Source organism: Acyrthosiphon pisum, chromosome A2 (genome assembly GCF_005508785.2).
Source record: "Acyrthosiphon pisum isolate AL4f chromosome A2, pea_aphid_22Mar2018_4r6ur, whole genome shotgun sequence".
Lineage (NCBI taxonomy): Eukaryota > Metazoa > Arthropoda > Insecta > Hemiptera > Aphididae > Acyrthosiphon > Acyrthosiphon pisum.
Genome location: NC_042495.1, coordinates 17,575,953 through 17,588,987, shown reverse-complemented (window position 1 = coordinate 17,588,987; position 13,035 = coordinate 17,575,953). Strand labels below are relative to the sequence as shown.

The 13,035-nt window shown below is 28.2% G+C and overlaps 1 protein-coding gene and 2 long non-coding RNA genes across 3 annotated transcripts; 1 reads left to right on the top strand and 2 right to left on the bottom strand.

The window, feature by feature from the left end:
- Nucleotides 1-713: 713 nt before the first annotated feature.
- LOC107884903 lies at nucleotides 714-1,513 on the bottom strand. Its single transcript, XR_001680221.1, has 3 exons — nucleotides 1,346-1,513; nucleotides 1,159-1,273; nucleotides 714-810 (listed from the first exon to the last, which is right to left on the bottom strand). It is a non-coding gene; the product is annotated as an uncharacterized LOC107884903 (long non-coding RNA).
- A 1,797-nt stretch (nucleotides 1,514-3,310) lies between these two features.
- LOC107884904 lies at nucleotides 3,311-3,515 on the bottom strand. The gene is made up of 2 exons (XR_003839575.1): nucleotides 3,447-3,515; nucleotides 3,311-3,381 (listed from the first exon to the last, which is right to left on the bottom strand). It is a non-coding gene; the product is annotated as an uncharacterized LOC107884904 (long non-coding RNA).
- Nucleotides 3,516-7,804: 4,289 nt separating this feature from the next.
- On the top strand, nucleotides 7,805-8,896 carry LOC100159115 (la protein homolog). The gene has a single exon (XM_029490455.1). The coding sequence runs from the start codon at nucleotides 7,877-7,879 to the stop codon at nucleotides 8,489-8,491; it is 615 nt and encodes a 204-aa protein (XP_029346315.1). The 5' UTR covers nucleotides 7,805-7,876; the 3' UTR covers nucleotides 8,492-8,896.
- The last annotated feature ends 4,139 nt before the right edge of the window (nucleotides 8,897-13,035 follow it).

The window sequence follows — 13,035 nt, the reverse complement described above, 5'->3', positions numbered from 1 at the left end:
CCAATATTTTAATGCGTTTAGAGACACTTCTTCAATTTTATAGTATATTCTGTTAAAGTCAATATCTATCTAGCATTTAAAACAATACTTATTAGTTATTTTTGACTGAATACACTACAAATATTATTATTAAGAAACTAATTTTATAGATTCAATGTCCACAGATGTTATTGTTACAATGACAAATGTATTATTAATTAATTCTCTCACAATGTATATGGTAAAACCTTTTCTGCCATCATTTATTCTATATTCACCATGAGTAGATTTTTTAACAAAGTAATGAATACACTATGTAAAAAATTTTTTTATTTTAAAACATACAAAGAAATATTAACGAAAACATTTGAAGTTAAACTCTAAGATCACCCACCCTGGTAATTGTAGGTAGGTACTAAATAAAGGAGATTATACTGTATATAAATTTATAGGAATCATATTTCAACAGTTTATATTGAATTTACTATATTTTTTTTTAGTATGGAATATTATTATAATATAAAATATTAGTACAATAATACCTACCTATTGGAAATAATTTATTTGTAATATTATAACATGCATTCTAGATTTATTCATGAAGGTATAAAAAATTTTTGATTTTGACATTTCTTTAGTTAGTGAGAATTAAACTGAGCTCATATTAAATCTTAAATAGGTACAAAATGTACCTTACATTGTATTTGTATATGTAAATAGTTTTCAAATATTACCTGGCGACAAATCGTAAAGTGTAATATTGAACGATTTTTCAAAAGTTGAATTTAAATTAGTATTGCCTGTATATACACTTGGTATATCAATATCAACCTAGAAAATATATCATAAGCAGTAATGATCCCTTAAATAATAAACATTCTAAAATCATAATATTAATGTTTCATTTTTTTATAAAATTGTGCCTAGTAAATAACTCAATTTTAGAAATATTTTGAGAAGGCCAGCTGTTATAAGAATATAAGTATTAGGAATTATACCTATTAATGTATATTTATTATGTATTTAATATTATTCTATGATTTTCATTTTTGAATCTTAATGTTTAAAACTCAAATGTGTAGTAGTATATAATACACACGACTCTTAAGATTGTATAAGTTATTGCAGCACAGCTAAACAAAATAATATATTTTATACTGTAATGTATGGAGTACTTACTATTGGTTAAATCTGGTTGTTAGCATTATTATTTATCCGTTCATCCAATATTTTAATGTGTTTTAGAGACACTTCTTCAATTTTTATAGTATATTCTGTTTAAGTCAATATCTATCTAGAATTGAAAACAATATTTATTAGTTATTTTTGACTGAATACATTACAAATATTATTATTAAGTAAGTACTTAATCGTATAGATTGAATGGCCACAGAAGTTAGTGTTACAATGACAAATTCATGATTGATTAATTCTCCTCAACGTATTTGGTAAAACTTTTTCTACCATATTCATCATGAGTGGATTTTTTGACAAAGGAATACACAATGTAAAAATATATTATAACCAATATTTTTGATTCTGAAAAATGAATAGGTAACTTGTAAAAAATTTTCTATTTTAAAACATACAAATAAATATAAACAAAAACATTTAAAGTTAAACTCTAAGATCACCCACCTTGGTATTTGTAGGTAGGTACTAAATAATGTAGATTATACTATATATAAATTTATAAAATCATATTTCAATGGTTTTATATTGAATTTACCATTTTTTTTTATCACGGAATATTATTATAATACAAAATATAATATCTACCTATTGGAAATAATTTATTTGTAATATTATAATTGCATTCTAGAATTATTTATGTAGGTATAGAAAATTTATAATTTTGATATTTCTTTAGTTAGTGAGGATTAAACTAAGCTAGTATTAAATCTTAAGTAGGTACAAAATGTACCTTACATTACATATGCAAATAGTTTTCAAATATTACCTGGCGACGAATTGTGAAGCGTAATATTGAATGATTTTTCAAAAATATAATTTAATTTAGAAATGCCTGTATATTTACTTTGGATGTCAATATCAACCTAGAAAATATATCATAAACATTAAATTAAAAATGCAATGATGATCCCTTAAATACTCAACATTCTAAAATCATAATTTTAATGTTTCATGTTTCTATAAAATTGTCCTTAGTAAATAACTCAATTTTAGAAATAATTTTAGAAGACCAGCTGTTATAATAATATAAGTATTAGGAATTATACCTATTAATGTATATTTATGATGTATTTAAAATTTAAATGTGTAGTAGTATATAATACACACAACTTTTAGAATTGTATAATTGTATAAGTTATTGTAGCAGAGCTATTCTATGAATATTATTTCTATGGCAGCAACTATAATGTAGGCTTTACAGTACTGTAATAATATATTGATGAAAATATTGTTATTTGTATGTATGTTGTGGTCTGCTTACAATTTTTAAAAATTATTATTAGCTCCTAAAATCACTATTTAATAATATAAATATTTTTATTTTTATTTAATTTCTATGTTATGGATAGCCTCTGTGATTAGGGCACACAAGTTTCTCGCTATGCCACTGCTTCTGTTATATTTTACTTACTAACCAATCATACCATTCTACTTCACTTTTTTCTCCGAGAAATTCTACATCTAATATTTACTAATAAATTACACATTATTATGTACAATACATTATTAATTATTATATATTACCAAATAAATCCATAATTTCTATTCACATTGTGTCATTGTTTAAATGGTGTCAAAATATTTTGAAGACAATTTACCTTTTGGGGAATTCAAGGCATCATTACCAAAATGTATATCCTATAATAAGTCATAATAGAAATGTATTTATTTAATAGGTATATTATTAGGTAACCACTGTAACTTATGACTTATATTACCTTGATTTTAGAATGAAAAGTTCTAACAAATTGCACTGGCTATAGAATACTATAAAATTGTTATTGCAAAGCAATTTTTGATTATATCACAAACAATATTCCACCAACATATTTGACAACTTTTGTTTATAACATTATTCTTTGTAAAGTAACCTAATTAAGATTGTTGAAAAATTGTGTTTTTTGATATGGCATCGTTTGACCAGCAATGTTTCGAATAATAGGAAATTGTTCAATATTAGAGTTTCCTTTTTCAGTGTAAATTTGTATTATAGTATATCTAAAAATATTAAAATGAAACATTTAGTTTAAAAATGCGTAATAAATTTGTTTTCAACTTTACCTATACAAGATGTGTATACTGATTAGAGATTAATGATTCTAAGTTCCACTCTAGAAACAAATTCATCGACTGTTAATTGTAATGAAATTCTGGAAATCTTCTAGGAAGACATGTAGTAGTATTATTTTGAGATGAATAAATTATAACCTATCGCATATAATATTAATTGTTATCTGAGTGTATTTCATATTCTTAATAAATAAAATGATTACTTGTTAAATCTGTAATATTTCATCTTATTTTCTTCAAATTCATTTACTGAGCCGTTCATGGTGATGCACTAAAATAAGTTATAAATGTTTGAATATTATAAATAATTATTTAGGATACTAGGTACCTAGTAGCAGGGAAAACTGTTAAATTAATGATACTCATATTCAATTAATAAATGGTAGGTAAGCTGTTATTAATTACATTTGTTAGTAAAATTGCTACCTATGTTCAAATTAATTATATCACTAATGAAATGTTTTATGTATACTTAACATAAAAATTAAGATAGGTGGACATCTATTAGGATTAAAACTATTGTTAAAATTTTTGTTGAACATAGTTCCGCTCAATTGAAGATAAATTGGAGCAATCATTAACAGCAATCATTGTTGTTTTGAGCGTTAATTTATAACGGTCAGAACTAAAAAAATAAACACATTTTTGATTTGTTAGTTATAAAGACAGATGGAAAAAGTTTCTGTGCCATTCTAAGAGAACAGATCAAAAATCGTTACTTTAAACAATGATTAAATATAGTACTATCTATAGCCGTGCTTTAAATAGAAGATATATTATATATAAATATTTCGCTCACCGCATTTATATACCTAACAAATATTTTATGAGTAAACCATAATATATTTGTAGACAAATAACATTCCACTATTGATTAATTATTACCACTTGTTGTATTTATATTGTATAACGTATTAGACATGGCTAAATAGTTTATTTAGCCACGGAACAAGGTAGTTCTAAGTTGTAAGTTTTAGGTGACCGAAAACGAAAATTCAGGAACCGGTGCGCCATTGTCATGACGTTGTACTTTGACGACTGACGGTTGTCTTCGCAGTGGCTAGGTACATGACTGAATTTTCGCGAGTTAAAATTGATTTATTATAAGTATAATTGAAAACAAATATTCGGCCAATTTTTTATAATGTCTTCAAGACTTAAACTTTCAAAGATTATTTATTTTACTATGCATAATATTATTTGATAATTTATTGTAAACTGAAATTGATTGAATTCATTTTGTATACCTACATCACGTATTCAAGTGACGCGTAAACCGAAAGTAGTTATCTATGATAACATCATAGACCTATAAATACCTACCACGGTTGTAGATATCTTGAACAGTGATAAATACTATATTATGTATATAGTATATATACTATATTTATATATAGACTCTATATATAAATAATAATATATTATTATCTAAGTAAGTAGTGTTCTACGATTTTTTTATATGTTCCTTGATGTAGGTACACTCTTCAACAATATTTACATTGACTCTTATGGCCTATGGGAGCTCGGTAATTTGAGCCATAGAGCCATAGAGCAATATTACTCTATACTAATAATATGAATAAAGTGGTCTATCGTAGTATAGAAGTCTGCGCCATCAACACAAACTATAATGGCTTGTATTTTATTATTGTACCTGGTAATTTATAAACGATAACGACAAGTCGAACACGAAAAGAATTAACATAAAACTGGCCTTCTATATATAATATATATATACGTCTTGTTGGTCCGGATATCTAATACTATCTGGGTCCGTTCCGTATAATTTATTTGGCCCAAATGCGCTGACGAGGTGATTGCAGTCGACTTCCGAACACATAATATGTAAATAGTGATCAATTAATTTTCCTGTTGGCTATTATTATTATTATTTTCACGTCATATAAGTCTATTGCTGGGTGATACAATTATCAACTTGTATTATAAAGTTGTCTTTAGTAATATAACGGTTACCGGTTGTCCGTACTACCTATATACCACATTCAATCTCCAATATCGTATTTTTGGTTTGCAAGTACACGACGATCCCGTCATCGAAACAAGTAGGTAAACACTTTCAATTATGCAAGATTATTAATAATAATACCTAATATGAACTATATTTAGTATAGAATTCGGGAGTTTTGGGCTTTTTTTTACGGTGGCTTAAGTCTGTTGTGATTCGTAAGCTTCGGCACCACGGCCACAATTTTTTTAGATATGATGATAGAGAGGTACAATATTAAATTGAATAGGTATGCATAAGAATTATTTTTAGTAATTAATGCATCATTATAAACTATAAAATATAATTTCTTAACATCAATGCCAGTAATGGTGGGCCGTGGGGTACAGTCAATTGGTAGTTTTGTAAATTGGTCGTTTTCAACATAATATATTTACTACCTACCTATATGTAAAAATAATTATTTTTCATAATTTATTTTTCTTGAAAATTATTAATTATACCCGTGTAAAAATAATTGTAAATATTACTATATTATATTAATCAAAATGTTCTACTATTTACTAACTATGAAATGTTTTGCATATTTGATTTATACTCTCAAAGGTGTCAAACTAATTATCAAAAACCGTATAGGTTATCAATTAATAATTAGTATGTAAGACGGAAGTAGTATAAGTGTACTTAAGTCAATCATGATATTACTGTCAAAGTTAAGTCTTTTTCTTATTTATATCCTTTTCGTTATAGTATCAAGCTGTGAAAAATAACAAAAATATGGCATATAGAAAGCATCCTCTCAATCATATTTTGTTTATATTTGACGGTTTTGTTGAAAATATTTAACATCCTTAGATCCATATATAAATAAATTACTTTGATTTGTTTTATAAATATTTATTTAAAAATTGAAGATCCGAAAACATTGTTATTTTTATAGGTACGTAGTTTCATTCGATCTACATCATAAAGATACTATACATGTATAGGTATCTACCACATATGAAACTCGTGTACCTACCGTTGTATTTCGACATAAGATGGTAGGTATAATATAGTGTTATACGCAGCTAAAGGTTATTAAATAAGAAAAAGACAGACAAGTGGGTACCGCTCTGCTGTATAGTAGTTGTAATGGATGTGTAAATGTGTTACATTTAAATACAATGATAAACCATTTTATACGAAAAACGATTCTGACCGATTAGTGTAGTCCTAATATAACATTATTATTTTTTATGGTGATAAACAAATCGTTAGAAATTAAAATCCCATTTTTAGCGGTTTTTCGTTATTTCTCGGTAGTTTTCTCGACACTTTCTAAAACTACTTGGAATTTTCAATTTTGACCTCTGAAAAGTACCAACTAGGTTCACTTTTGTATCAGAAAAGATGCTTATCTCAAAAATCGAAGCATGCTTACTATCCGAAATTTTGCTGACAGACAGAAAAAAAAACACACATCATGTATTTGGGTGGGCTATAGCTAAGTTTGGGTGGGGGGCTTAGCTAACCCCCCTCAATTTGCGCCTATGCATGGCTATAGGCTATAACAGTGGCGCAGGAACTATTATTCGTGTGTGTGTGTGTGTGTGTGTGTGTGTGTGTATGTGTAAAACATTAAACACCTAACAATTATTATATATTTATTTATGGTTTATAACAGAAAAACTTTCTGATAATATTTTATTCTTTTAATGTTGATATTGATATAGGTACCTAATATATTGTAATATAAGAATCATCTAAATGTACTGATGTAATTATAATTTATAGTCATAAGCGTGCGCAGAATTTCTGGCAGGGTAGTCATACATAAATACCTCGATAAATACATTTACACTCACACATATTACGTATAATATATAATATTCATCTCACCTAAGTTACAAAAACTAATTTGGATGGGGTAACCTTATTTAACTACATTTACCGTGGTAAAAAATTATTTTATGATTGACTATCAATAATTATAATAATAATATTGAATATTGAGGGTGGGCGGGGGAAGTTCGCAGAGTAGTCAAGTGCCTACCATGACTACCCCGTGCGCACGCTTATGTTTATAGTATGATATAAATATAAATACATTAATATATTGAAATAAAACATAAGACATATTTACTTTATAACTGAAGTTATATTCAAATGTAACAATATATAAATAAATATAAAACAATGTATCTACTTTATACTTTAAGTTATATTTTAAAGTAACGAGTTTTCCGCAATCCATCGAGATATTGTCGCGTTCGTTCGTAGGTCCTGCACCATGTTGATTGTTGACCATGGTCATTGGTCAAGTACAGCATAAGATTCTTACACACCATTACACCAACATGATTTTTATATATATACAACAGATTATAAATTAGGTACTCGAAATTCATATTATATTATCGGAAAATAATTTAAATGTCAAAACCTATACATATAGATAACCCGAGTCTAGCTATAATAGATAGGTGACCTATGCGACGGATACGGTAAAATTCGATGAAATCTACCGCTTATTTAAAATACTATTAAAAAAATAAGATCACAAAAATACACTCTTAATATATTTTTTTAATAAATTTAAAGTCATTTTTACAATGCATTTTTTGAGTTTTCTAATCATTTTTAATTTTTTAAGGGCATATTTATAACTGTATAATCGCTACAATAATGGCATCCTCATTTAAACACGTCACCGGAGCCGCAGACAGGGATTCGAGAATCGTCAAGCAGCTCGAGTTCTATTTCAGCGACACCAATTTACCGTACGATAAGTTCCTGCAAGCCAAAATCAGGCTCAACGACGGCTGGGTGCCGATAAGCGTACTGTTGACGTTCAAAATGCTGAAGTCCATCACCAGGGACTCGGCCGTGATCGCGTCCGCCGTCAAGGACGCCGTCGATAGCATCGTGGAAGTCGACGAGACGGGCTTGAAGATCAGACGCAAACCGAAAATCGCCGCGCCCGCCCCCGATCGCCGACTGTTCAAAGACATCGTCCAACGGTCGATTTATTGCAGTGGTTTCCCGAGGACGACCACCGTGGACGAACTGTTGGAGTTTGCCGCCACCTTTGGCGACAACGTCATCACGAAAACCACCCCCATGAGGTTCAAGTCCCAGGCGTTTAAGGGTTCCCTTTACTTTACGTTCAGCACCAAAGACGAGGCGGAAAAGTTTTTGGCAAGAGAATCCGTCGAGTACAACGGCATGGAAATAAAGCGTATGTGGGAGAGTGATATCTTGGGAGATTATAAAGCGTACAGTCCATTTAATTACGAATAAAATGCGTCCGCGGGCACAGTCCGTACACACTACCCGTTAATATGGGCACACGTCATTATAAAGGTTTAATTTAGTTTATATTTCATTATCATTTTATTTCTTTCTAATATAATATAATTTTATTTCTAACTAATATTTTTTTTTCAACAATTGTTACTTAAGTAAAAACGGTCACAGGTAGTTATTTTAGTTTTATTATTATTCATTTGTATGCAATTACTTGTTAGTTATTATTTTAGTTATAAATATCTGACGATTATAAGTATTGCTAGGTATATACCTAGTCTATGGATATATATTTCATTAATTTGTTATACTATTATTTTTCTTTATTCTCAAATAAATCATTCAGTTATCTAAGAACAATAACTGCAGTGTAATGAAATCGTCACATTTGTTATGTTTCAATAATTAATAATATTAGTAGGTAATATGTAAGTAGTATTACTAGTATAAGTAGGTATACTATTATAGTTGTAGTATAGTGAATCATAATTATAAATTATAATATTGCCAAAGTTAAATTACTTTTATTTATATTTTATTCTATTGGTTAAAGACGTATTAAGCTATCAAAATGAATGCAAAATATGATATCCTCTCAATTACATTTCGTTTATATTCAATAGTTTTTTTGAAAACATGTAACGTTAATTGTATCTCTGCAGTTAATAGTCAAACCAATTAACTTAATAGCTCAGCATCATATTATAGAATCATTCTATAGAACATATATGTTGTACACTTGTAGGCGCCTTCAAAAATATAGTATATTTATATTTATAAGGTATAGGTACTTATAATATTGTAATAACCAGTATGTCAAGACGCCGAGTTCATTAAAAAAAAAGTGGTTGAATTATAACCAAAGCTCACACACGTAACTACAGGTAAGTAAGTCCCATAGAGTAATAGTAAGCACATAGTACCTATTTACTTTAATAATAGTACCTATTAATTATCCTGAATAATTTTTTACCCTCTCACCAATCATTTTAGAGGTGGTTCAAAATATGCGTACTTAGCGCCACAGCAGTCACAATAGCGTTGGTAAACAGTTAGGATTTATTCCTGTTATAGGTACCTAACGAATTTATGAAAACAAAAGAGAATAATAGTTTGTATTATAATACGTTAATCCTAAACACATACACAAGACGTAGACAAGTTAATCATTTATCCACTTTTATGCATTCAATATATAAGTATTTATATAAAAAATACGGTAAAGTATACCTAGAATAGGTATACAACAATAAGGTGTAATAGAATAACCTGACAAGTGAAATTAATTTTGTTACAATCAATATTTAAATTAAATTTATTGATATTTGCGTTACAAGTACAGTATATATTTTTTTTTATATTTTATACCGAAAATAAAAATTAATATATTTACTAAATTTTTTTTAGAAAAATGCATAATAGCCAAATGGTAAATATAATTTTTATAAAAATATTGATGCTTATAACGTTTTTTTTAAGTCAAGTAGTATATAAGTTAACTTCTTAAAATATCAACATTTTTTTGTAGTAAATTAATTTGAAACGTAATAAAAATTTTCTTTTTGTGCATTTTTATAGACATAAGTAAATCTTGAATTATTTAGTATCCATATCATTTTCATATGTTTAACTTGTATAAGTTTTTCATTGTTTTGAATTTTCATTGTTTTATTTAAATTAAATACACAGCAGTGCATTTTCTTTTTACAATTTATTAATTCAATTATTGTATGTTGAGACATTTTTTTCTTTCACGTACTAACTATATGTAGATTTTGTTAAATTGTCTACATGTTTAAATGCATTTTTAAATATGTTTATTCATGGGTCGGCAAGAATTAGCCAAGCCTATAAAAAAATAATTTGCTTCCAAATCGTCTTTTTCTCTAAGTTGAAACAATGAGCGAAAATACAAAATATAGTGACGATACAGGCATACAACCAAAAACCGTAAGCGATTAAATGCAACGTAACGTCGTCCACGCCGTGTACGGACGACTGACTGACGACAAGTTTTCGGCATTTATGTCAATTCGTCGAACAAAATAAGTCGTAAAATGTATCGTATTTTTTTGGACTTAGTTCGCATTGTTAACTCGTCGTATGACTAATTAGTTGTAGCGTTATTGTATTAGTTATCGGTCTTAACGGCATGTACTATAATAAACATTTTACTACGATAGCCTGTGCTACTATCAAGTTATTGTTGTTATGTATTATTCACGAATATATATTTAATCCTGGTATTATTTCATATTTCCAAAAGCAACAATAATAATATAAAAAATAATATACATTTTTTTATATTATAAAATATTGTTTTTGAATATACAATATTAATTTGCGTGTGAAACCGGAGAGCCGAAACTTAAGACCAAAAGAGCCATAATGTGGCTCGCGAGCCGCAGGTTGCCGACCCCTGCAGTAAGGTATACTAAATGCATGTTAAAATGTGTGCGACGGACATAAACATAATAATATTATATATAAATACCTGACCATCTCAAATATATTAATAATACAAAAAAACCTAGACCTAACTAAGCTTTCGCAACGTACCTATGCAATGTAGAAATTCATAACAATAGAACAATAATAGTATATTGTTACGGTTTTGTTATGGCTCAGTGGAAACCGGGCATACGCGATAATAATATTACAGTAGTTATTCGCATAATAATTAATAATAATATTAATTTATTTGGTAACCGATCGCCATCTGGCGACACTCCGACGCGGGGCCGCCACGCTCGGCGGTCGGTCGGGCTACGGTCAGAAACGGTGTACCGTCGTCCTACCTTGTGACGGTGTCCAGTCGAATGGTAGATATATAAGCTGCCAGTTGGCCACCGACATCCACGGAGGTCTGACGCACGGCTACCGCCTGAAATCGCCGAATGGTGAAACCTGGATGGCCAGGAAGAAAAAGGGGATGCACACTGGAGGAGAAAAACCGTACGGAGCGCGCTACGAGGGCCACATACCTCTCAGGTAACCCCCTAGATACAACATACAACTGTTGTATGATAGTAGTAGTAGTAGTAGTAACGCCTCTACCCAACCCTCGCGGTCCCGTGCGTACTCTCGACCTTCGTAAAATTTTTTTTCTATTTTCCTAAAGGAGTACAAAACAAAAAAAAATAAGTTTTTTCAATTTGAAAGAATGTTCATTTTTAAGAATAATAGTATAGGTTTTACGTGTCTACTCACATTATTCAATAAGTTTTGAACCATTAAGAAATGACGCGTGACGTCATTTCAGGGTCCGGCTCATCGTAATTGCCTATCTTTACGTGTAAAAATTCCTCACTTCAAACAACGATTTACCAACTTAAAATTTTTATTTTTGAAATTTATTTTATATATAAATATGTGGTTTTCTGTCTTTAAGACGATACAAGTAACAGAATTTCAATATAATGTTTAGTTTTTTAAAATTTTAAAATAGATATATTTAAATTTTTATTTTATATTTAAATAGCTATGAGGCGCCGTTTAACGAAAATATCCCTTTAAAGATTTATTAATATTTAAAAACTAAACTTTATATTAATTTCTGATACTTTTATCGTCTTAAACACATAAAATCAGTAATGTATACATAAACTAAATTTCAAAAATAAAATTTTTTGATTGGTAAATCATTGTGTGAAGTGAGGAACTTTTACGCGTACCTATAAGAGAGGCAATTACGATTAGCCGGGCCCTATGACGTCTCACGGCTATTCTACATTTCTTAATATCTCGTAAAAACTAAAGTAATATTTATTAGCTACAATAATATAACATTAAAAAAAAATGTAATGACATTTTTTTTTTGTGTTGTGTGCTCCTTTAATTTAAAATTTTGCATTGTAGAGCTCTACCATATTATTATTATCATTTTTTTTCCTCAACAATACTTACTCTATTCAAATGCTTACTTATTTATAATTAATTAACGGTTTGTTAATATTTATCTCATAATATATATAAATATATACGGTGGAATAATAAATATATTTATTATTATTATTAAATTTATATAGAATATCCAACAATATTATAATGATTTATTTTAAAACATTTTTATTTTTAATATACCAACAAATAAATAATACAATGGCTACACAACAATGTTTAAGACATAATATAATATTATTACACGCACACCGCGCTGTATAGAATTATTTTATTAATTTTACAATTTCGTAAGAGAACCAAACAATCTTTTTTTAAATGTTTTGCACCAAGTGGTTAGGTTAGGTACCTATTTTCGAGCGTTTTTTCTTGATAATTTTTTTCCTTCATATTTGGTTTATGTAATAACTAATTTGTGTATCTTTTTTAAAAAAGATTTTTACAACCCTATAAAATATGTATATAAAAAATAAATGAATCGGGAATTTCGAAAAAGGCTCATATCTGAAAATTAAAATGATTCAAATGTATAGTACGGTAACTATAATATGAAATGGAAAAAAAAATATTAGATATGTCCCTACTATCTAAGTGTTTTTCAAACGAGAACCACCCTATTTTACGGATAATTATTTAGT